The following is a 25,489-nucleotide window of genomic DNA, read 5'->3' on the forward strand; positions in this document are numbered from 1 at the left end:
ATTTGTTTTAATCGGTTCTTTTGATTATGTTTCTGATTAAAATGTCCACGGAAGTCAGGAAAGGCGGGCTTTTCCCACAATTCCCAAAGAGGGTTGAGCAACATGCGGCTTGTTACTTTTATAAAATGACTTGGTTGGTTTGCTAAGAAACATAATTAAAAAACGTGTGTGTGTCATCATGACTCATCTAAACAGAATGTAGAGCCTGAAAATGTGTTTGCAAAATGCTTTCCAGTTCACAGTTCACAAAAATATTGAATTGCCTAATGATGATGTAGAAAAAAAATAAGCAAAATGATATCAACAATTGATTTTGAATGGCAGCTTACATTTACATTTTACATTAGTGACATCTAACTAGTGAAAATACAATTACATATAACAAGAATTATAGTTTTCACTAGTTGAAATGTGTCTTTTGACATCAAGAACGTGTATGTTTGCGAGTGATTGAATGAAAGTCGAAAGGTCTGGGGTGGCCTGAGTATTGATCAGTATTTCACATTTGTGAGATGATTTCCACTTTTCCTGGGACATTTCAAACCTGACTGAGTTTCTAGATGATGAACTTTGATTCATAAGGAAATGGAAATTGAAAGCAATCTGGAGTTCTTGGAATTCATGTGACCTTGTCTGTGTGTGTGTGTGTGTGATTTATTATGCTGTTTAAAAGTGTGCACATCCCCCTTTAACCCCATTTGTTTGCTCTCTGCAGACCTCGGTTTAGAATGAAGTGTCCTGAATGCAGTCACGAGTCTTTAGACAAGGCTCCCAGATTCTGCAGCGCGTGCGGCTGTAAGATGATGTCAGAGTCACGTGACACAGCGCCGGGTGAGGTCATGCATCACACTTCTCTCGCCACGATTTTAGTCTACATTGAACTGAGAATGAGCAATACTTCTAATTTCAACATTTTCTAATACATTATTAAAATCAAAGGTTGTGTTTGTTAGCATCAGTTAATGCACTGTGAACTAACATGAACAAACAATGAACAGCTGGATTTATTTTAACTACCTAACAACAGAGATTATAAAATACTCGAACAAATGTATTGCCCTTTGTGAGTTAATGTTCGTTAACTTATGAAGCTTATTGTAAACTGCTACCGTTTGTTTTTGCAATTGTTTCTTACAATTATTTATTTCCTTATTTTGACGATTATTTGTGTATATTTTTCTTTCCATTCAAGTTTAATGCAATGAAGACCAGATTTAATTTACTTTGACATTTAGACAGGGCATGTAACATGCGTGTACAGTACATCTAGTGCAGTGCACACTCACAGGATGGGGACAGAAGTGTCTGAATCCACTTCTCATCCTCGTCCTCATGAAGAGCCCCGCCTCCAATGGAAAGATTAACACATTTTAAACACAAACATTACTTGATCAATCACAAACTTGCTTATTTGATGAGGAAGGATTGATCAAAATATATTTTTTGACACCAAAGCACAATGTCACTAATACTTTTCTACACCTCTCCAACCGTGTATCATATGTGGCCCCTAATCAATAACTAATGATCTTTACACCAGAAATGAATCAATCAAAATCTTACTGGACATTTTCTTCTAGAGCTGCTGTACAGCAGAAACAAACTCTGTTGCATTATTTTCCTGATATCTGTCTGTAAAGCTGCTTTACTGAGCATTTGAATGGGAATACCAGTGCTTAACATAGTGCTGTTCATTTAAACAATATTTATTCTAAATGCCAAGCCTAAACAAATTTCTGAAACGAAAGCACTGTACAGCGCACACACCTCTGCCGTGTGTGTGTGTGTGTGTGTGTTAGTTTGGAAAATACAGTGTGTTCTTTTTGGTGCTTGAAACTGGAAACGCAAAATATTTAGCATTTTATTTAGTCAAATTTTCAGAAATGTGCTTTAAAATATACAAAGCATTTAGATGGTTATTATCATTCGGTAAATTTGCGATGAATGAAGTCAAGTTCTGCCCTACATCTGTATTCTTGTTGAACGTCCAGTTCCACTTCACATTACAGAACCAAACTGGGCTGAGAACGATATTTCGTGTTGACTGTAACATACGATGTTTCCATGTGTGTCCCACATCCTATTTTTTCAAGACAGCAATTATTATAAAATATATTTAAAATGTACTTTATTCTTCTGATCAAAGCCAAATTTTGTAGTGTTGCTTGTTGTAATAAAAAAAAACATTTTCCAAATGTTATTTGATTAGAGTTATATTTTCAAAAATCATGTGATTAATTCTGAATATTCTATTGAGAACCCATAAACCCATAAAAAATAGCTAAATCCATAGTTATTATATTAATACTGTAGTAAAACCCATAGTTTCTACACACTGAACAATTATTTAGTTATGGTTTTTTATAGTAAAACTATAATAACTACAAATTAACCATGGTTTTAATTCAATGACCATGATTATTTTGTAATTCCTATGATTTTACTACAAAAACCATGATTAAACCCCATGATTCATTTTGTATTTACTATGATTTTTTTTAATAACAATGTAAAGGAGTATATTTATTAAAATCTTTAAACAGATTCCACCTTCTTGAAACAGTAAACCTCCAACACCAGGAGTGTCCAAGGAATTTCATATAAGAGAAACTACAACATCATCATGTCCTCAGTTATAAAAACGTTAATTACTTAAAAATGTATAAATGCCACAAATTAAAAAAAGAAAAACATAACCAACTCTAAAGCTGATCCTCAAAAACATTACACCTCTTCATACTGGTACTGGTACTATGAAAACACCACAAAAACTTAAACATTGTAAAGCAACTTTTACTGAAACAATTAAAATGTTATAAAATGCAGTAGCATAAAATAATAATGCCCACAGTTTAATAAAATTACGTTAAACACTATATTTGGCTTTAAATAATGTATCTTCAAAAGTGTGGCACACTAAACAAAATCAGTGTCGTACTAGACTATTCTTTTCAAAAGAAATCTGAACACCAATGTTACATGTTTAGCATGTTAAACACAAACATTTTTTTGCATTAAAAAAGAGGCATTACAATCACCACAATGTAAAGTAGTTTAAACTTAAGTGTAACCCCACAAGTCTGAAAGTCTATTACAAGACTATTACTTAGGAAACATCCAAAAAAACGCTCTTATGAAAGTAAATTATATAAATGAATAAAAAATAAATGTTTATAACAACATTAAAGTTAAAATATCAGTAATAGCGGCATATTTATTAAATTAACCAAATTATAAATCAGCATGTTCAAAACAAAATTTGCAAATATTAATGTCCAAAAAAAATAGTTGACAAAAAAAGAAGTTTTTAATGTTCAACTGGGGAAAACGCATCCTAAATAAAAAGACAGTAAATAAATGAACAACAATTTGTCTGTTTTAAGTAAAAGATCCCATAAACATTAATAAAGGCTCACTCCCGTGTTGGTCATTTCATATGATTTACCATTCATATACCAATAACGGTTCACCATTCACCAACGCTTGAGTCTCCCACAGAGTCAGCTTTTAATAGTAATACATTTTATTTAAAGGCGCCTTTCTCGGGACTCAAGGACACCGTACAGGGATACATAAAACATTTAAAACTTACAATAGAGAATAAATAAAACAACATTCAATTGACACCATGAATAGGTAGATTTAAACAGATGTGTTTGGGTTGTGATTTGAAATGGGGGAATGAATCAATGTTTCTAAGTATCAATAATACTTAATGCACACAAACGCAAACAAACAACCTCTATTACATAATCATACAGGGTTTGTCAGTGTCACCACAAACCAGTGATTAACAATACATTCTCAATGCAGATTAATTTACAAATGAATCACCACAGTTAGTTCCTAAACACAACCAACAATGTGTCTATAAAACATTTACCTCTTTTTCTAAACTATTGTAGAATAACAGTTTCACATTTGAACTGCTGCTAATCAAGACAAAAACAATCGTGTGATGTTTACAAAAGGTTCATCCTGTGTGTCCACAAGTATCAGCAAATCCAATTTAAAAATGATAGGCAAATAATGGCAGCCAAAGGAATACAATTTTACATTTACCATCACTGCCTCAACATTACAAACACTCACAACACAAATTTCTTTCTTTCTAAAAAAAAAAAAAGTATGAATATTTTGTAACATTATGGGTGTCCTCACCCTAGGCATGTTTGCTTTGTACCGTGCCAGAGCACCATTGACAAAAAATACATTAAAAAACGAACAAAGTTTGTTTCTAGATAAAATACACAGTCCAGCTTAAGTAAGCTGGTTGTAAAAAAGTTATTAATTTAGTTCATTCAGTTCTCATATAATGATGTCAATGCAGGCAGAACAATAATATTGTGGAATATTAAATGTCCCCAACTAAGTGTGAACCGTTGACCATTTTAACAGATCTTATTTCATCATTCAAGGCATGTGACAGTGAGTCCTTAAGATAGCATTTGAAACTAGAATTAGATGCAGCGTGAAGAAAGCCTTCCTAAGAAGTTATCAGTGTGTGTGTGTGACCTTTGTTTTTGTGTCGTTTATCAGCTAAAGCACAAGACGAGTCTCAATCATCCTCAAACATTGACACCGATGCACCAATAACTGATCTCAGACCTGAGTCTGAAGCGCTGGATCTCCAGAACGCCAATGTTTCTCCGAAGCGTCCGAATGAAGACGCCCTCCCGTGCCCAAAGAAGAAGGTGATGGATATGAACATCTATTTAACATTTAAATAGTCCTGGATTAAGTTTGTTTTTCCTGTTCTTAAGGTCCTTACACACGGAGTATGAAAGTTTCGCACGTTAAAAAACTAAATACAACCTCACGTTGTGTCCATCACGTTTACACACTGACTCCGAAACTTTCGTCCGTCGGATTTTTCAGAAAACTCAATTTTCTGTGTTTTTCGCATCCGTAGCAAAGCATTTTAAATGTTGTTTTGACAATTCAGAGCCGCCGAATCACGAATACGAAAAACCGCAGTGTGGAAGGACCTTTATTCTGAGGTTTTTTAAAAATGTTTCTTATTTTAAGGTTCGGTTGTTGGTGATTTAATAATGCATATTATTTTTCTTCATCCTACAGAAAAGAAAGAAAAAGAAGAAAAAAGCTGGTGTTGCAGAGGAGCCTTCGTCTCTGACCTCTGAACTCTCTGATATATCTCTGAATGATAAAGAGAAGAAAATGGAGGAAGACCAGTCTTCTGACAGTGATGGCTCTCACTGCACCGTAGAGGACATGCCTAAAACTGAAACCTCTGGCGTCTCGGCTTCAGACGCTGGGAAAGCTCAGTCTGACAGTGGTTGTGTAACGCCTGGAGCAGCTGAGGAGCTGATCAACACCAGCACTTCTCCACCAGTGTCAGAACAGGCAGAGAAGGAGAAAACGGCACAGAAGAGTAGATCCACAGGAGCACAAACTGCTCTCGATCAGAATGCTAGTATGGACCAGAATGCAAACATAAAGAGCGGTCAAATGGAGACGGGTCATCAGGACGAGGAACAGGCCAGTCAACAGAAGATCACAGAGTCTGGGAAACGCAATGAAAGTGGGGAAGCAGAAACCAACAAAGGGGTTCAGCCAGTTAAAACAAAAAAGTATGGAAAAGCCTTTTTATTTTGATAAATGCTGCTTTTTTTAATTGAAATGTCAAATAATACTGTATACTTTGACTTCAAAAATTACAGAAATCAGAAGAATGAACCACAGAAACCGTCACAGGAAATGGTATTTGGCCCACAGAGCAAATCCAAGGTAATCAAAAATTAAATATATATTTATGCCGAAAATATAAATTATATAAACACTCACCTAAAGGATTATTAGGAACACCTCTTGCATAAATGCAATATCTAATCAACCAATCACATGGCAGTTGCTTCAATGCATTTAGGGGTGTGGTCCTGGTCAAGACAATCTCCTGAACTTCAAACTCAATGTCAGAATGGGAAAGAAAGGTGATTTAAGCAATTTTGAGGGTGACATGGTTGTTGGTGCTAGACGGGCTGGTCTGAGTATTTCACAATCCGCTCAGTTACGGGGATTTTCACAAACAACCTTTTCTAGGGTTTACAAAGAGTGGTGTGAAAAGGGAAAAACATCTGCAGAAGACCCCACCGGGTACCACTCATCTCCACTACAAATAGGAAAAAGAGGTGACAATTTGCAAGCGCTCACCAAAATTGGACAGTTGAAGACTGGAAAAATGTTGCCTGGTCTGATGAGTCTGGATTTCTGTTGAGACATTCAGATGGTAGAGTCAGAATTTGGCGTAAACAGAATGAGAACATGGATCCATCATGCCTTGTTCCCACTGTGCAGGCTGGTGGTGGTGGTGTAATGGTGTGAGGGATGTTTTCTTGGCACACTTTAGGCCCCTTAGTGCCAATTGGGCATCGTTTAAATGCCACGGTCTACCTGAGCATTGTTTCTGACCATGTCCATCCCTTTATGGCCACCATGTCCCCATCCTCTGATGGCTACTTCCAGCAGGATAATGCACCATGTCACAAAGCTGGAATCATTTCAAACTGGTTTCTTGAACATGACAATGAGTTGACTGTACTAAAATGGTCCCCACAGTCACCAGATCTCAACCCAATAGAGCATCTTTGGGATGTGGTGGAACGGGAGCTTCGTGCCCTGGATGTGCATCCCACAACTCTCCATCAACTGCAAGATGCTATCCTATCAATATGGGCCAACATTTCTAAAGAATGCCTTGTTGAATTAACGCCACATAGAATTAAGGCAGTTCTGAAGGCGAAAGGGGGTCAAACACAGTATTAGTATGGTGTTAATAATCATTTAGGTGAGTGTACATGGAAATAGAAAATGTGTCCTTTTACTAAGTTGTCAGTAAATTGTGGAACTAGCATAAGAAAGAGCTAAAGCTTCACCCAATCACACATAGTTATCAGCTAACATTGTCAACCTCAGAAAGCCCAAATGTTAGTTGAGGCCAGACTGATATATTTGGTCTGTTACTGGAAATTACAAACATTGAGTTAAAGGATGACATTGTGTTTAGAAGAATGCTGCCTCCAGTGGAGATCCAGTGAAGGTGGAGCAGAGTGAGAAGCAGAAGTCTGCTCGTTCTGACCAGAAAACTGAACCTGACAATGAAAGTGGGGAAACAGAAACCAATAAAGGAGTTCAGCAAGTTTCATCTAAAAACAAAAAGTATGCCAAAGCCTTTGATGTATTTTGATAAATGCTTCTTTGTCTCCTTTTTAAAATAGCTTTGTCATGTCTTTTTTGTTGTTGTTGTAAAATGTCAAATAATAATGTGTATTTACACTTTAAAAAATACAGAAATCAGAAGAATGAACCACAGAAACCATCACAGGATGTGGCATCTGGCCAGCAGAGTAAATCAAAGGTAAACAAAAATTTTATATATTTTTTTTTTGTTCTGGTTCTCAATTTTGATTGGCTGAGAGCCTTTTCCAGATCTGTTTGTGATTTGTGATTTCAATCGTTCAATCAATTGTGACAAAAATGTAACTTTTAAAGGAACAATCACAAACAGACCTGGAAAAGGCTCTCAGCGATTAGCTGGTGGCAAACAATGTCTTTATGAGCGAGTCAGGACGTTTACATACTGTATTTAAATATATATATTTGGAAGAAGAAAATGTCAACCTGAAAGAGAGGTTGGCTCAGAGAGTGTGCTCAAGGTAGCATGCGTTCTGTCCTTTATAAGGGTGTCAGTAAATTTGGGAACTGGCCTAAGAAACCTCTAAATCATTGGCTAATCAGGCGCTGATAATCTCAGAGAGCCCAAATTTGATTCTTAGGCCAAACTGACATATTGGTCTGTTACTGGAAATTACACACTCTAGGTAGGAAATGTTGACTCTTTCTGTTTATTTTGCATTTAGAAGAACGACGGATCCAGTGGCGGTTCAGCAGTGAAGGTGGATCAGAAGCAGCAGCCATCTCCCCAAGGGAAGAACGATTCTGCTGCCCTCCACAAAAATAATGAAAGTGGTGATACAAAAAGTCAGAATGATGCACCTTCAAAAAGGTATGCAGATTCAACCCTAGTCAGGGTAGCTGGTGCACGATATATCGGCCGCTAATATCAGCCGATATGGTCATTTTTTACACATCGGGTATGGTTCCGATGTCAAAATAGAGCCGATGTGAACAGGCCGATAATCATGGGCCTGGATGTTTGTTTTTTGCACGAGTGCATGCTATTCTTCCTTGCTGAAGATCTCCAGATTGATGAAACCACAGGGGAATCACACGTGCACAAGAGTTTTTTGTTGAATCACTGACGATTTTTCTTGATTCATTTCTAATATCAAAAACCTGCCATTGCAAAGTTTTGGGTTGGAGACCACAAAATTAATATTGCAAGTAGCACTAACAAAATTGTGATGATTTACATGGCAACGAACAAAACAAAACGAAAAATTCTAAAATGTCAAAATAAATGTGCATTAATTCTCGAAGTGTAAATGCAGAGAAAGAAAAACAAATCTGTTGGCCTAATAGGTTTAATTAAATGCCTTTTCACTTGACCTTTTTAAAGCAATGTTTACATAAATTAAAAATACTACATGCTAACATACTTAATTATTGTTTGCATTAATCATTATTTTTCTATTGAATATTCTTATTTTTATATAGGTTTTTGCTATGGTATCAAAATTGGTACCGAAAATAATGCAGTTTTACTGGTATTGAACACTGAAATGTTACTTTGACAACACTGATCTTATCAATATTTTTTTAATTGCAGAAATCCAACACCAACTCAGCATATAAGTTCCAGTGACAGACTTACCATTTACTTTCATGCGGTCCTGTCAAAAGACTTCAAGTTTAACTTAGACGAGGATCGTGTCTTCATAAGGGCTGGTGGTCGCATGGGTGACTGGGAAAATAACCTGACAGAACTGTCTGTGTCACGGTTAGTTGGCTAAAGATTTTCTGGACCAATTATTGATCATGCATTACTACTGTATTGTCAGATGCTTAAAAAAGGTTTCATTTCAGGGATCTTGAAGAGCATGGATTTCTTGTTGAAGGGAAATTTGTATGCAAAAAGGCCAGTGTCGAAACTGTGTCCATCCCATACAAGTATGTTGTCTATAGAGAAAAAAAGCAGAAGTATGAGTACGAATACATCTACAAACTGGATTCAAAAGAGACCACTAACAGATGCCTGTTTGTCAAACCACGTTTTCTCAATGATGAAGGTATGAAGCTCATTTAAAGTCATTCAAGTTTTGATTTATTTATTTATTTTGACCTGACCTAATTTGTTCTTGTGGTATATTGCAGGGGAATGGCATCAGTATGACGATATAATCTGTGCTGAACCATCTAAGGTGAAACGGTTGAAAGAAGTCTTTTGGTCTGATCAAAGGAAAGGTATAATAGAGGGAAGAGAAATCGCTGGGACAGTCATGCTGGAAACTATCTTTGACCTCCTGAGAAACTGGAGCAAAATCAACCTCAGCAGCTTCTTCAGTCAACTCAAACAGTTTTATGAAGTCTATGCAAACCCTTTTGTATTCGAAGGAAAAGAGGAAAAATGGTACTCCCTCAATTACGGTGAAAAAGATGTAAGTTAACCATGTGCATCTCAGCACATACTGAACACATTCATACATTACAGTAGAGATGGGAGAAGTCGCAGTATGTAGAATATAGCACTATTCACCTTTGGCTAAGCCCCACTCCCCTTAGTTACTGTTGCTACATCCGTCAAACTTCATCTGCGCTTTGCGTGGCTTATGCAGTGACAGCTCTTCCTGCTGAAACGTTATCAAACTTTTATAAAGCAGCAAATAAAGTGTCCAATAGAAGTAGGCAAAAGGGGCTGCAATATGCGTTCGGAGGCTATATTCAAGACATACAGGTGAAAACGCAAGAAACAACACGCCATCCAAAATAGAGGCAAAAGCATAACGTTACTGGTCACAGTCAAAAAAAATGAACCATCGCATTTCCTACTAATCGAGATGGAGGCTGGGACTAACAGTGTCAGGGAGCAACACTGTTCATGCAAAGCTGGGTAACGTTAGGTCTCTATTCACTTCTATAATCGTTATTGCAAAGCAAACGGGTATAACGTTGTATTTGTTAGCAGCGTGTGCTAGTGTATCAACAACCGGTATGAGAACCGAAATCATAACCTAAAACATTATAAAATGGTCTAACTAGTATAACTTCACTCTCATAGTAAGGTTAGAAGTAAAAAAGATGTGCTTGTTGATCTTTGCGGGGTTTAGCTGACTGAGGGCATCCACACAGTTTAACGTTAATCCAAAGACGACACTTGTCAGGATTTTACTTTTGGGAAGGAAAAAACAGACACCCCCCTCCAACCTCTCTGGGAAACACGTATCTGTGTTACAAATGATCCGAGGCACAACGTTTTTAACCGTATTTTTGATGAAATTATGACGATAATAGCCTGCCGAGACCAAAAATATGACGCCTGTGTTGAAAGTCAATGGAGCGCTGTGAAAAAGTGTCCAACCTCTGTGGGAGCTCCTTCTAGGCTGCGCTGTGATTGGTCAATCTACATTCTAGGGCGTGGCTTAGCCAAAGGTGAATTGACACATCAGAGTGATGAAATGCATGAATGAGAACATAGAGCGTGATGTGCTTGATGTTAAAAAGAGTTATAAGCGCAATATATCCTGAAAAGGAAAAGCCTGCCTCTCTCAGAATTTGGGATTTGCTCGATGTTAAAAGTGTTACTAAGCACAATAAGCAGTGAAAAAGAGCTCAATGTGGTCACGTGCTGACTAAAGCACAGCGTAACCATCTGCACAGGAAGCTGCGTCTCTTAGCATGTGATCTTGAATTCAGTTCTCTTTCACGTCTTATTTCACGCTTGAATGGTCGAATACATGCAATTATGTCAAAATACCCATTGTGTTGAGTATTCATGTAAACACAGTCAATTATGTCTCTAGTGAAAGTAAACAGTTGGGTGTAAACCACATGTGTATCAGTATAATGGATCCGTGCATTTGGGCTTAAAGTGACAGCAGCCAAATATTAGTCTCATTAACGTGAATCAAACAAAAGAGAAAATAACTGCTCTTGACTGAATAACTTTTTTTAGCTTTAAACTTACAGTATGCGATTTTTGGCCACCAGGGGTCACTCGTTTAAAATAATAACAAAAGACGTACTTTGATGACGTCGGGAAAGAGTGTGGGCTCACGGGAGTTGTTGTCGCTGTCAATGACAACCAGCTCAGCTCATGACATGACATCATCGTTTCACAAAATATACGGCATCTCTCTGTAGATTTAGCTTGTCAAGAAGCTTTAAATGCAACCCCAATGTTTACCTGTGTCATGCTTCTCCTGTCCCAAACGCTTCTCGGGTCATATTTTTCAGGTACGTTTCAGCTTTAGCTAATGAGCTGGCTGTAGCAGCAGAACGTGCAGGCAAAGCGTAATCGTGGTCCATAACTATTATACAGACGAATATAAATATTACGCTCCTTCAATGAATGACCTATTTTAGAACATTTTTCATATATAGGGCGCACCGGATTATAAAGCACATAAGATACTGCAGTCAAACGTTTGACTGGGTTTGCGTTATTCATCCACTATGTGCTAAAGGCTAAAGGGAATGTAGTGAGTGCGCGGCGCCGGAGGTGAGGCGTTTATTTAGTAAGCATGAGAGAGCTGAAGCGGGCACGTACATTTGCAGCCTGACTCATAAGAGTATTCAATGTGCGCGGCTCGCTGACAGCAACAGTTGGCTGTTTTGAATGAGACGACACGGTTACTGTGAACGGGGAGCGCTTTATGCGCGAGCAGCACCGGGGACAGTGTGTCTGTTAAGAGTGAGCGCTCGTGAGCGGGCACGTGATTTACACACATAAAAATACGTACTACTTTTTTTTCTTCGTCATTTTCTTTGCTTTATTGGCGGTAGTCCAGTGTTCCCCTTTGTGTTTGGCGGTTTCGCCGGGTTCCGCAAGGAAGTTAGAGAAAATAGAGGAGTCAAAGGTTATATGACGCCATAGACGGGCGACGAAACGGAAATAAAGAAACGTCCCGTGTCTTCGAATTAAACTATAAATTTCTCCGTATTTGAAATTTGGTGGAAACTGTTGGGATAATGTAAGTACATATCTAATAGAAATATATAACATAGATACAGTTATTTTTGCTATTTTTAATGCAGAAAAAATACATATTGTGGCTTTAATAAGACGGTTGGCCAATGCCCGTTACCCAAAAGAAACTGGACTGGGGGACATGCCACCAGTAGAGCAAGAAATAGCATCATGGACAACTCTGGGACCAGCTTATGCATCTGCTAACCCTCGCTGTCCCAAGAAGGAGTGTGCGAAAACTGACCGTCTGATCTCAAGATCCTTTAATGCCTCTGCACGTGCAGCTCGTACAGGTAATGCTTTGGCTATCCTCTTAGCAGCCTTACGGAAAACAGTAAGTGCGGAGGACCAGGATTCTAAGAACCTTGTTGATTCTGCTCTGGCTGCCCACTCACAATTGACCCGTGATGTGGGGGATGCTATGTCCTCGGCTGTGTTATGTCGTAGACAGATATGGCTGGCACAAACCTCTTTGCCAGAGACCATACGAAGCGAACTAATGAACTTGCCAGTAGTTCCCGGTCATGTTTTTAATTCAAATTCTCAGGAGGTGCTGGATAAGGCGGAGCGCTCCATTGCAACCAGAGAAGCTGTTCAGCGGGCTTGTCATAAACCAGCTCCAGTCTTCAGACCAAGGGCGCGAGAAACACAAAGACCGCAACAACCTGCCTGGTCTAGACATGGGAGTGGCAGTCTGGCTAGTGGCAGTCAAGGGCAGAGCTTTCGTCCCCAAAGACAAAATTCGGCCCCTTATCCCCAGAGGAGATTTCAGTCCCGTGGGGGAGCCCAACAGAGAGGTTCACGAAAGGTCCCTGGACGTGATGGTGGACCTGCATAGGGGTCAGGGGCTGGCCGTCGACTGTGCCTCTCAACTTTCACGGGCCAGTTGGGAGAAAGTGATATCAGACCAGTGGGTTTTATCAACAATAACTCACGGGTATCGGCTACAGTTTCGACGGCGCCCCCCACCGTTTTCAAGGGTCAGAATGACTATTGTCAAAGACCCACTATTGGAGCCCGTATTGAGGGAAGAGGTGCAAGCTCTTTTGCAAAAAGGAGCAATCACAAAGGTGCCCTTCAACGCACAGCAAACTGGGTTTTATTCAACCTACTTCATAATCCCAAAAAAAGAGGGTGGTCATCGTCCCATTCTGGATCTCAGGCACCTCAATCAGTACTTAAAAATTCTTCCATTCAAAATGATTCATACAAAGATGGTAATGCAAGCCATACGCGCAGGAGAATGATTCACGTCCCTGGATTTAAAAGACGCTTATTTCCATGTTCCAATTTGTCCAGAGCACAGGCCTTTTCTCCGCTTTGCTTTTCAAGGCCAGGCCTTTCAGTTCCAGGTTCTGCCGTTCGGCCTGTCTTTGGCACCGAGAGTTTTTACTCGGGTGATCTCAGCTGCCTTAGCTCCCCTTCAGCTGCGGGGTATCAAAATCCTGCCATATCTGGACGATTGGTTAATTTGTGCTCCCTCTCGAGAGCAGGTGGTCAGGAACACAGAGGAGGTACTAGCTCACATTCAGTCCCTGGGGTTCACAGTGAACTGGAAGAAGAGCAGCCTCCAGCCTCAACAGCAGGTGAAATTCCTGGGGCTATATTTCAACTCCAAGACAATGGAAGCATGTCTCACTCCCCAGAGAATAGACAGCCTGGAGAAGGCGTTGGGTCACTTCCAGAAGGGGAGACTTGTGACAGCCCACAGGGTTCAGAAGCTGGTAGGACTGATGGCGGCAGCATCAGTGGTGATTCCTTTAGGCCTACTGAGGACACGGCCGATACAGAGATGGCTCAATTCTTTTCATCTTCATCCAAAAAAGGACAGAAGAACAAGACTGTTGGTGACAAAGGCCTGCATGCAGGCCTTACTTCCTTGGAGGGACAAGGACTTTCTCAGCAGGGGCTCTTCACTGGGCAATCTTCCTCACCGAAGATCAGTGATAACAACAGATGCATCACTGACGGGTTGGGGAGCCGTTTGGGAAGGCAGATCAGTAAGGGGCAAATGGGATCCCCCGTGGTCATCAGAACACATAAATGTGCTCGAACTGCAAGCCGTTCATCTCGCTCTCAAGGGTCTTTTACCATTTTTTCGCCACAGGCATGTGCTAGTGAGGACAGACAGTACCTCAGCGGTTTACCACATAAATCACCAAGGAGGGACGAAATCATTACGCTGTCTCCAGGTGGCAACGAACCTGCTGACATGGACATGGCCACGGCTGTCCTCACTGAGAGCAATCCACATCCCGGGGGTGACAAACAGAGCAGCCGACATTTTGTCCAGAACGGGGCCTCTCCCAGGGGAGTGGCGGTTGCACACAGAGGTAGTAACCCAAATTTGGACCCGATACGGGACCGCTCAGGTAGATCTCTTTGCTTCCAAGGAGACGACCCATTGCCTGGGATGGTACTCCCTCACGGTACAGGAGGGCAGTTTGGGCCTGGATGCTCTGTCACAAGACTGGCCGAGAAGCTTATTATATGCTTTTCCCCCCTTTCCTCTGATTTCTCTGGTCCTCCAGAGGATCAGGGAGGGTCATTGCACAGTTCTACTTGTTGCTCCACGCTGGCCGGGAAGACCATGGTTCCCGGACCTAGTTCAGCTGGTTCAGGGTCCTCCGTGGCAACTTCCATCACGGGCAGATCTCCTATCCCAAATAGACGGGCAGATTTGGCATCCAAACCCGATGGCACTTCATCTATGGGTATGGCCTCTGCAGAGTCCATCCCTCAACAGCTAGATGAAACGGTACGTGAGACACTGAATAATGCCAGAGCTCCATCTACTCGGGCTAATTACTCCATAAAGTGGAGAATTTTTGCTGAGTGGTGTTTAGGCTTGAATGTTGATCCAATAACCTGCTCCGTCCCACTTGTCCTTAGATTCCTGCAGGCTCAACTGGATCAGGGAAAAGCGGCCAGCACAATCAGGGTTTATGCTGCATCTATTTCAGCATCTCATCGGGGAGTGGATGGCCAGCCATTAGGCCGACATCCTTTGGTAAGCCAGTTCCTGAAGGGAGCTGGTCGTTTGTGTCCAAATCGCACTTTACGGGTACCCAATTGGGATTTGCCTTTGGTACTAGACTCTCTCACTAAGCCCCCATACGAGCCTATGGCAGATGCAGATTTTAAAGCTTGGTCTCTCAAGACAGCTTTTCTCCTGGCTATATGCTCTGCTAAAAGGGTAGGAGAATTGTGTGCACTATCTATTAGTGAGGATTGTTTACGTTGGAGGCCGGATGGCACAGGGGTGACGCTCTGGCCCAACCCTGCTTTTTTACCAAAAGTACTTAATTCTCAGTTCAGGAATTAAGTCCTGGAGGTAGTACAATTTCAACCCCCTTCACAGGCAGATCAGCAGAATTTGCTAACCCTTTGTCCAGTAAGGGCATTACGCACTTATGTTAATTTGACTCAGACCTTGAGGAAGTCTCATTCTCAGCTTTTTGTTTGCTATGGGAAGGCCAGACTAGGGTGTCCACTTTCTAAGCAACGTTTGTCACATTGGTTGGTTGAGGTTATTTCCCAGGCTTATACAGGCAGTGGGTTACCAGTCCCTTTGGGAATACGGGCCCACTCAACCAGAAGTGTAGCTACTTCTTGGGCTGCACTAAAAGGAGTCTCAGTGGGGGAGATTTGTGCGGCAGCATCATGGTCTACACCATGTACATTTGCAAAATTTTACAGAGTTGACGTAACTAGCACAGCCCCTGTCAGCAATGCAGTTTTGATGTCTGTAGCCCAGCGAGGGTTGAATAGTTCAGAGTCTATAGTTCCTCGCGACCCTGTTGACATGAGTCATCCTATTAGACCGTAGTGACGGTCAGAGTGAGGTCGAAACAGATCGTAAGTTATGAATATAACTATGGATCTGTGAGACCGAAGGATGACCGTCACTATCCTTGTCGCTCGGAACACTAGGGCGTTCAAGGTAAGAGAACGAGCCGGAAGTTAAGTGCGTGACGTTCCGCTTCCGGGGTCATGGGCATGACTTTGTTTACATAAGGTCTCGAGAGAAGGCGGAACGAAGGTTATCATCCTATTAGACCGTAGTGACGGTCATCCTTCGGTCTCACAGATCCATAGTTATATTCATAACTTACGGATTGTAATTTGTGAAAGTTTTGGCTGCTTGGTTTCAAGAAATGCTGTGTCTGCAGTGTGGAGGAATATATGTCAAATGATCAAAGAAAGTTTTATTTCTCGTTTCATGGCCCACTTTGAGATTGCAGACTGACAGAGATGAACTAGTGTTGAAATGTAAATGTAGACTTGAAATTCTTTACATATCGTCTCATTTTCATCCTGTCAGGTGAGCAGGCTTCTGAAGCAGTTCATGCTGGATCGAGTGACCCCAGAGATAAAGAAGGACGGGGAGGGAAAGAGTGCTTTCATCAAGGAGCCACTGAAGGCTGCTCTCATCATGCTGTATGTGTGGAGACAGTATCGTCTGGAATTAGACAACGGAGCTCTTTCCCGTCTCTGCACTGCCCTCTGCCTGCCGAAATTACCCAAGGATGAGTTCCTGTCCTTCTGGAGTGACATAACAGCATCATTCTCAGAAATAAAAAGGTGAGTACAGTTATCTTTTCATTATGTCTAATTATATAAATTAGTCAGTGTTTTGTGAAAATGTACTGTCACGGCCGACTCGCTAGCCGTGACAACACGTTAGATAATGATCAAAAGAATAACATTTATTAAAGTAAGAAGAATTAAATGGGAAAAAGACTTAACGCTGTTGGGACATCTTAAAAATTCAGACACTCTTAAAAACTTGCATAAAATGTTGACCCATTTGCTCTTATTAACCACCATGTCTCTTTATTTGGTGATGTACCTTCATATGAGATTGATGTTGGGGATGCTGTAACAGTACTTACTAAATCCTTCTGATTAATTACTTCAAAGTCCTAGTTTACAAAGCCAGTTTAACTGACTACTGAGATTTTCAGCAAACTCTGGTTTTGCACATTTGAATTTAGCAGTGTTTTGGGTGTTGCAACTAAGACAAAGAACTGATTTGAAACTAGGCTCTGGCTCTGAACCAGATATCAAACTGGTGGAAAAGGGGTTTTCCACCAGTGTTGAAAACCCAAACTGGAATGAGAAGTGAGCAAAGAAAAAATTAGAATAGAAAAGTTGATAATAGCCTAGTAGTAATATGCCTAAAATAGAAACTGACTAGAAAAAAAAAAAAAGTTTATCCGCCACAGGATTCATTGTAAGCCAGGCCTAAAGGCGAATGCTGGTATTTGGAAGAATATTTAAATAAATAAAAAATAAATAATTTACATATCATATAAACCTTCAAGATGTAAACAAATAAGTCCTGATTACGCTAACATCACATCAGCAACAACCAAAACCTTTTTGTCAATAGACTACCTTGAACAAGACAGGAGCAGTCCGTCATTCAGGTAAAAGTTGTAATTCCTGAAGAAAGTTTCAGCTTCCCCTGGGGTCTTGCACAGCACCGATTTACCATCGGAGATAATCTTGAGTGTAGCAGAATAATGCAAGGAGTAAATCATGTCAAGTTCACAGAGTTTCTTTTTGATAACATCAAACTCCCGACGCTTTTGGAGAAGACTGGTACTGAAATCCGGGAATATATGGACACGTTTTTCGTTGTACTTAAGTTCATGTTTTTCACGGGCAAGCCGTAGGATTTCAAAAATCCTGAAGACTGAGGAGTTTCACCAGGATAGGCCAAAGACTTGAACATGCCCCTGTGTATTTTAACATATGTTTTTGGCGGTTCTGTGCTGAACACTGCCTGGAACTGTTGTCTGCAAGTGGTGTCATTTAATTGTGTCAAATAGATGGGATGGAATGAATAAGGCGATGGTCAGTCCAGCAAGGAAGAGCAGTCATCCATACTGGACATTGCTGTGGAGCAAGATTCTTTGGGGGTCTCTTGTGCAGACTATTACGTAGTCAATGAGGTGTGGGTGCCTCCAGGGTGTTTTAAATTTGTATTTGAGTTTTCTGGATCAAGTGTTAGCTGGGTTCAGTGGCATCAGGACAGTTGGGGACCATCCTCTGGTGCTGACCTTACCTGACAGAAGTCATCATCTGCAGTTCTCAGTTCTTCTGTTCATTGTTGGATTGCATTTTGTCTCGAAACCTAGCAGGAGTGAAGCTCCTGACGGCATAGCTTACACACACGGTTCTCCACCACAGTAAAGTGGCGATCCAAGGAGCAGAGAACAATTTTTCAATTATAGACGCTTTCATCAGACGCGTTGCCATGGTGATGAGCTGGCCCAAAGTTAACTTCCGTTCTGTTCGTTTATTAGTGTTTACTGGATAATATGGCATTGACTACAAATGCAGTGAAAGTTAATGTGATGAGCAGGTTGGTGAGCTGTGGGGTGCAACCTGACCGAGGGAGCAAACGCAATTTTTAAAAATAAAAATGTCAAGGTTTCCTATGAGGGAGACGGCGGGATTAAAAATAGCCTATGTTTATCTGAGTGATAACCGGTACAGTGTTTCCCATACATTTATTAGTGGCAGCCCACCACATTATCAGCGCTGACCGCCACATATTGATTTCCTTGTTTTTAACAATTTAAGATGGGAAAAGTTGTAATTGACTACAGAGTTGTGTGCAGCGCATATTCGCACGCTCTCGCTCTCACTCTCTCTCTCTCTCTCGCAAACACATTGACTGCGGACCAGTCTGTGTATTGAATGGTTAGTATCATAAACAGCGCTGCACAGATCCATCCAACATGCTGTCAATGTGGAGACCCACCTTAAAAAAAGGTTAGCAAGCATGTAAGTAGCCTAGCTAATAAGGAGAGCTATGTTAACCTTATCAAACCCCGCCGTCGCGCTCGCCACAGTTTTAACACTGCGGTAACTCAGACTCGTCGGTAGAAAAACATCTTGTCTCCAATTTTTGTTCAACGGGTCTGGTAGTGTCACATTTCAGTTTGGCCAGTTAACATTTATTTTCTTTGACTGGCAAGAAATACCAGCTACTAGGTTATTTACTTGTTATGGATTGTCTCTGCAAGTCTGCCAGAAGTTAAGTTTGGGCCAAATTAATGCACATGCGCAGTACTGTTTGTTTATGTTGTCACTGCTGAAAGCGTCTATAGACAAGAAGTAGGACAGGAAACCTAGCACAACAACTAAGCCTAAACTGGGTTGCAAAAAACAATAGAAGACTCAGACCCACACTCAGTTAAAAATAAAAGTCCATTTATAAAGCAGTGAAATGTGAATGTTAGTTTTTTTCATCCGAAGTGCTCCAACAAATATACAAGCTTCACATCTAAAATGTCTTGTAACATTTCCTCCCTCTTCAGCTTGTCTGAGATGGTGGAAGCGCTGATCAACAAAGTGAGAGCTGCCACGATGCCCAGATGGATCATCATAATTCCACTACTGCATCTTCTCAAAGGATCTTCAAAACCATTTGAGCCAGTGTTTAACAAGATCAACCCACAATATGGGCTGAGCTGGGCTGGACTACAGGGACTCAAATCAGCTGATGTACTTTCCATTGGATCCCAAGATCGAAGGTGTTAAAATCTCTCTGTTCAAAATTTAATTTTCCAAATGTTTGAATTGAATGTTTGGACTTTTCGCTTAGGTTTAGTGGAAAGTACTGTATCGTGAATTCATTTTTCTCATTTTTGACTGAATCCCTCTAATTTAGGTCGATATTGAACCTCATGAAGACACATGGACATTTGGTTGAGGTAGACAGACTGCTGGCCCGGTCTTGGATGTATCTGATGACTGTAGATGAGTTGGTTGAGTGCAGCTCCATCATACATGTAGAGCTCCTGGACATCCTGCAGCTTTTCACCATGAAATGCCCCAATGATATATCCTACAGCACTTCCACAGTGAGTATCAAGCCATAACTAGAAATAACCATAAATTGTACAAACCAAGACAGATGACAGTTTTAGCATACCATATAATATTTAATTATTATTATTTTTATCTTAGGGTGTTTCGGAGACTCTGGCACACATTCAAAGTCACTTGCTCGAACAAAGTTACAGGTAAAGTTTTTCTACAAACATTTAGGGATCTAAATCTGTTTGTTTCCTTCTGAAATTGTTTCTATATCTGAATAAACTCAGGAATTAAAATTAGAGGATTTGATCAGACTGGGCAAATTTGAAAAATCAAAACAAAAACAATTCTGTGGGTTCTTTTTTTTGTTTGCATTTCCTTTAATACACTGTTTTGAGAGTTTTTCTGAAAAAAAAATTAGCCAATCAATTGAGCTGTATTTGGCATGTGACTGATCAGCTTATTAATATATAAACGCCTTGCAGCAAATGGGGGAAAATAGACCTCCAAAAATGAATTATCACTGTTGTAACCTCTGCTTAGATATAATGATTTATTATTATTATTTTATTTAAATGTTTTCAAGTGATGGTCTAGAACCAGTTTCATGGTTAAAATGGTCCAATGGTAAAATTTTGCCATTTTTCCAGTATTGAGAAAATTAGCAAATCATGGTTGATGTTACGTCCGTTTAGGGTAAGAAATTATTGAGTTAAAATATAAGTTCATGTTGATTTCATTATCAACAGGCCACTCTGAAACATTTAAAGGGGGGATTGACTGCGATTTCACTTTTTTCATTTTAAATAGTGTGTAATGTTGCTGTTGATGCATGAACAGTGTCTGCAAAGCGCTGAAAGTTCAGTGTAAGCAGAGTCTTTTAAAAATCAGGAAGTATAATTGCCTACAAAAACGACTCGATTGGGACTACAGCTGGGTTATGGTATGTCACTAACCCACACATTTGCATCAACCACTCCCTCCAGAATATGCAGAAAAGGTCATGCGCATATTTCAGCAGCTCCAGCTCGTCGAGTGTGTTGTTCACGCAGCTGTCAGGTCTTATGTCTTCGAGCTTCCCACGGACGCTGTACTTCGTCAACAATGGATACAATTAATGTTTGATTATGTTCCTGAAAATGACGATCGTAATCTAGCTCTCTGTGCTGCACATTTTACGGAAGACAGCTTCCAGAATCTCCACGAGTTCAACACCGGATTCAACAAGAATCTGTTACTAAAACATGAAGCAGTTCCAGCTTTAAAACCAGAGGCAGCAGTTGTTGGGCCACAACCTGTAAGCAGGCTAAGACTTAATCATTTTAAATATATTTGCATGTATAATTAATTCCAGACGTAGCCTTGTGTTTTATTTTTTTCAAATGCCAGCGCTGGCTTTATTGCCACTAGGCTATTAGTTATGCTATTTTGTGTCTACGAAAAACGCGTACAAACATGAATTTTGTATAAGTACTAATGTTGTAAATGTATTTTTCATGTATGTTTTATGACGTTATTTTCGATTTGATCAAGAACGTAAACTAATTCCAACGCTGTTTGTGTTTAACATTAGTAGCCAGTCAGTTGCTATTGTTGCCAGTCAGATGATATTGTGTTAAACAAACGTGTATAAAGTTTTAAAAAATCTAGCAAATTATCATTCAGAAACGTTTAGTAAGAGCCGTGTGTGGTGAGGTTCTGTTTTTGACTCTCTTCATCGCGGCTTTCTCGGTCTGATTCTGGGTCATACTGAGACTGCAGTTCGACGCATATTTATATCTGGACCGGAGCTCATGACATGCCCGTTTCGCCCGTAAAGGTAATGGGCGTTAACTTTCCGGACAACGTGAGCGAAAAGTTTAGCCAATCACAACACACCGGGCCAAGCTAACCAATCTGAGCCCACTACGTGTTTCTGAGGGAGTGGTTTCATAGACTCAGGAAGTCAACCGCTCGTTCGAGGACGGAGGAGAGCGCGGCTGACAATAAAAGTGAAGTTTATGAAAAATAAGACTTTTTTAAAAACGAAAAACCACGAATACATGTTATATTGCACCCCATAAACACAATCATGCAAAGAAAAAAAGCAGTCAACCCCCCCTTTAATTGGCTTGTATGTGGTAAAATTTATCAGGGGTCTCTAGATGAACTTGCTTTCATTTCTGTTGCAGCTGTCTGAATGAGGCTTATGGCATTCAGTGCATACAAGCAACTTGCAAACTTCTAGAGAAGATCTGCAAAGGAGTTAACTACTACGGCTATGCCCAAAATATCACTGATACTCCTGTTGCTTGCATGAACCTTGTGGCCTCTGTATCAGAATTTTCCCAGGTATTCCATACTAAAATCATATTATCTTTGTTTTAAATTATTGATTACAAACATAAAAGACATAAAATTGCCTGAATATTTGTTCAAACCAAAGAAAACACAACAAACAGACGCTTTTCCCATGAAGACTCTTGCGTTACTCAATGATGCCAAGCAAACTGTGAGAGCATGGATCAGACAAACCTTCAAAGGCAGGCTTTTGAACAATAGCTATCTATCTCTATCGGCTATGAGCTTCACTAAAGAGATTGAGGTAAGCAGAATAAGTATGACCATACAAATGGTAGATTCCATCTGAGATTATACTCTGAAAAAAATTATAAACGCAACACTTTTCCCCCATTTTTCATGAGCTGTACTCAAAGATCTAAGACTTTTTCCACTTATCTCTGTGCAATCAAAATGCCATCAATAAAATGCTCCTGTGTTGGTTGTTCATAACATACGCCTGCCCATACAATAACCTCACCATAACCATACCATAACCCTACTGCCACCATGGGCCACTCAATCCACTCAATCCTGCTATCTGCCCTGGACAGTGAAAACCAGGATTCATCCATGAGGAGAACACCTCTCCTAAGTGCCAGACACCATTGAATGTGAGCATTTGCCCAATCAAGTCGGTTACGACGATGTACTGCGGTCAGGTCGAGACCCCGATGAGGGGGACTAGCATGCAGATGAGCTTCCCTGAAACTGTTATGCAAACCGATTGTTGACTGTCCGGGTGGCTGATCTCAGACGATGGATGCTGAAGATGCTGGATGTGGAGGTCCTGGCTGGTGTGGTTGCACATGGTTGTGCTTGTGAGGCCGGTTGGATGTACTGGTAAATTCTCTGAAACGCCTTTGAAGACGGCTTATGATAGAGAAATGAACGTTCAATTCACAAGTAACAGCTCTGGTGGACATTCCTGCAGTCAGAATGCCAATTGCATGCTCCCTCAAAACTTGCTACATCTGTGGCATTGTGCTGTGTGATAAAACCCGCACATTTTAGAGTGGCCTTTTATTGTGGCCAGCCTAAGGCACACCTGTGCAGTAATCAATCAGCATCTTGATATGCCACACCTGTGAGGTCGATGGATTATCTCGGCAAAGGAGAAGTGCTCACTAACACAGATTTAGACAGATTTGTGAAAAATATTTGAGAGAAATAAGCCTTTTGTGTACATAAAAAAGTCTTAGATCTTTGAGTTCAGCTCAATATTGTTCAGTGTAGTTGATAATAATGATGTTTTTTGTTCTGCTTTACAGATGTGGAATAACATAATTGCCATCGATTTCATGAGTAAGGACTTCACTAAAGAATGGAAAGAAACCTTTACACGAGACTTTGAGGGGAAATATCAACAGGTAATATTACACCGTTCCAGTAGGGTGTAGGGTGTATAAAAGAAAAGCCAAACAATAGCCCAGGTGGGAGGTGGAATGGAGGCGAACCAGGGGGAGGGATGGTGGGCTAGGTCTGTGAAGAGGAAGAGGGCCTGGAGACTGAAGCAGGGCAGTTGGCCAGGTAGGCGCTAGGGCTGCAACTAACGACTATTTTAATAGTCGACTAGTCACCGACTTTTGAAACGATTAGTCGACAAATCGAACAATTATTTAATTTTTCTAAAAATTTAGCATGAGATTGCTTTAATTCTTTGGAAAATGATAGTAAACACAAGAAAGAAGGTGGGTACTTCAATGAAAAATGCATATTTTATTGAACTTTGCTGCTGATAGGCCGATTCATACTAAAAGTAAATAAAAATGCCCTGTCTAAAACCATTTAGGCACAGTGCTCGGTCAGTATAGACATAAATACATAAATAGAGTAACTATCATTTTTATAAAGGACAGGCACATTTGTTTTATAAGAAAAAATAAATTAAAATCAATTATACCATGGTCTGGGTGAATACTCAAATCTGATTGGCTGCAGGGTGTCCGTTAAAAAGTGATAGAGGACACCTAGTAAAGTAGTTCTGGTGAAACTGCCTGTTTACCATTCGAAATTAATAAATAAATGCGCTGCCTACAACGGCTGTGAGTAACCATAGCAACAGGCACTCAAAGTATCCGTTAACAATTTGCTCTATCAAAACAAACATCTGACGTTAGTTAGATATTACATAGCCTACTAATACAACAATGAGCGACTTCGTTATTTTTTTTAACATTTATGGACAATATGACAACTTTGGCGACTGGGATGCTGCTGAAGAAAGAAAAAATGTAAATAAAACGGAGAAACGTCGCAAAGAAAATTATACCGCTGCTGCTCTGAATGAGACCCTGCGGGAGTTTTACGCAGCAGTCCAGACATCCGGCAGAAGGAGAGTACAGCGTTTCAAGCCTAAGAAGCCTGTTTGATTAATTGTTTTATGTGTAATAAAAAAAATAACTATGCCTACCTTTGTGTTTCATGAAAAAAAAATGCATTTTTTGAACCTGAAGGGTTTTACAAACTGTGCGGACTATAAATATCTCTGGTTGCTAAATAAACCAGGCAAGTTATTATTTGTAAAAACTAGATTTAGCCTAATTAAAATATAAACTAGCAGCTAATGTTTTAAAAATGTTTTATTTGGCAAGTGACCATGGTATAAGAGGGTTAATGCCCTCCGAGGTGTCCATTGTCAGGTTTTAATGGACTATTAACGCATTAACCCTTACGTAAACATGTTCTTCCTGTAAACCAGGGGCAGGCACATTAGCAGCAATAAAACCGTAAACAAAAATATTAAGTGCATTTTGTGAGATACATTCAGTGGTCAATCTGTTGCAAAAGAACTTTACAACTTTACAACATTATGAAATCTAACGGTTTTATGATAAACTTTCAGAGTCGTCTGAATTTAAGTTGTAAACATGGACTGTGTGATACCACCTGGACACAAACCTGTCATGGTGGACAGACCAAGTTTAAAATCAACATGAGGCTCAGGCTATGTCGTTCAGTTTATTCATATTAAGGAAAGTAAGCGTACGTATTGGCTTCCATGTTATTTAAATCTTACCGAGGCGAGTCAAACTCAGTTTCATTCAACTGTCCGACGTGCTTTCTCTTTAAATGTTCGTGCATCACCGTGGTGCTGCCGTGATACGCAAGGACTGCTTTGCAAACCATGCAGGTAATCTTTTTATTCACCGTATCCATACCTTTAGATGTTTTGGTACGCGCAGCTGCTGCGTTGGACACCGCCATTTCTGTATGTTATCGCTCAGCACA

The 25,489-nt window shown here is 40.2% G+C and overlaps 1 protein-coding gene across 2 annotated transcripts in view; it reads left to right on the top strand.

Annotated features, from left to right (window-relative positions):
- Positions 1 to 25,489, top strand: part of LOC120476192 (E3 ubiquitin-protein ligase rnf213-alpha) — an 83,218-nt gene that overhangs the window by 867 nt on the left and 56,862 nt on the right. For both annotated transcript variants that reach the window (XM_089128943.1, XM_089128944.1), the window contains exons 2-18: positions 716 to 831; positions 4,540 to 4,694; positions 5,080 to 5,591; positions 5,682 to 5,748; positions 7,025 to 7,176; positions 7,309 to 7,375; positions 7,878 to 8,023; positions 8,747 to 8,917; positions 9,004 to 9,206; positions 9,292 to 9,575; positions 16,428 to 16,687; positions 19,438 to 19,653; positions 19,791 to 19,983; positions 20,090 to 20,145; positions 22,111 to 22,270; positions 22,365 to 22,523; positions 23,530 to 23,628. In XM_089128943.1, the coding sequence (XP_088985069.1) occupies positions 729 to 831; positions 4,540 to 4,694; positions 5,080 to 5,591; positions 5,682 to 5,748; positions 7,025 to 7,176; positions 7,309 to 7,375; positions 7,878 to 8,023; positions 8,747 to 8,917; positions 9,004 to 9,206; positions 9,292 to 9,575; positions 16,428 to 16,687; positions 19,438 to 19,653; positions 19,791 to 19,983; positions 20,090 to 20,145; positions 22,111 to 22,270; positions 22,365 to 22,523; positions 23,530 to 23,628 (3,003 nt within the window). In that variant the 5' untranslated portion in view covers positions 716 to 728. The remainder of the gene's footprint in view (positions 1 to 715; positions 832 to 4,539; positions 4,695 to 5,079; positions 5,592 to 5,681; positions 5,749 to 7,024; positions 7,177 to 7,308; positions 7,376 to 7,877; positions 8,024 to 8,746; positions 8,918 to 9,003; positions 9,207 to 9,291; positions 9,576 to 16,427; positions 16,688 to 19,437; positions 19,654 to 19,790; positions 19,984 to 20,089; positions 20,146 to 22,110; positions 22,271 to 22,364; positions 22,524 to 23,529; positions 23,629 to 25,489) is intronic.

This window comes from Pimephales promelas, chromosome 3 (genome assembly GCF_988280905.1).
Source record: "Pimephales promelas chromosome 3, fPimPro1.hap1.1, whole genome shotgun sequence".
Taxonomy (NCBI): Eukaryota; Metazoa; Chordata; class Actinopteri; order Cypriniformes; family Leuciscidae; genus Pimephales; species Pimephales promelas.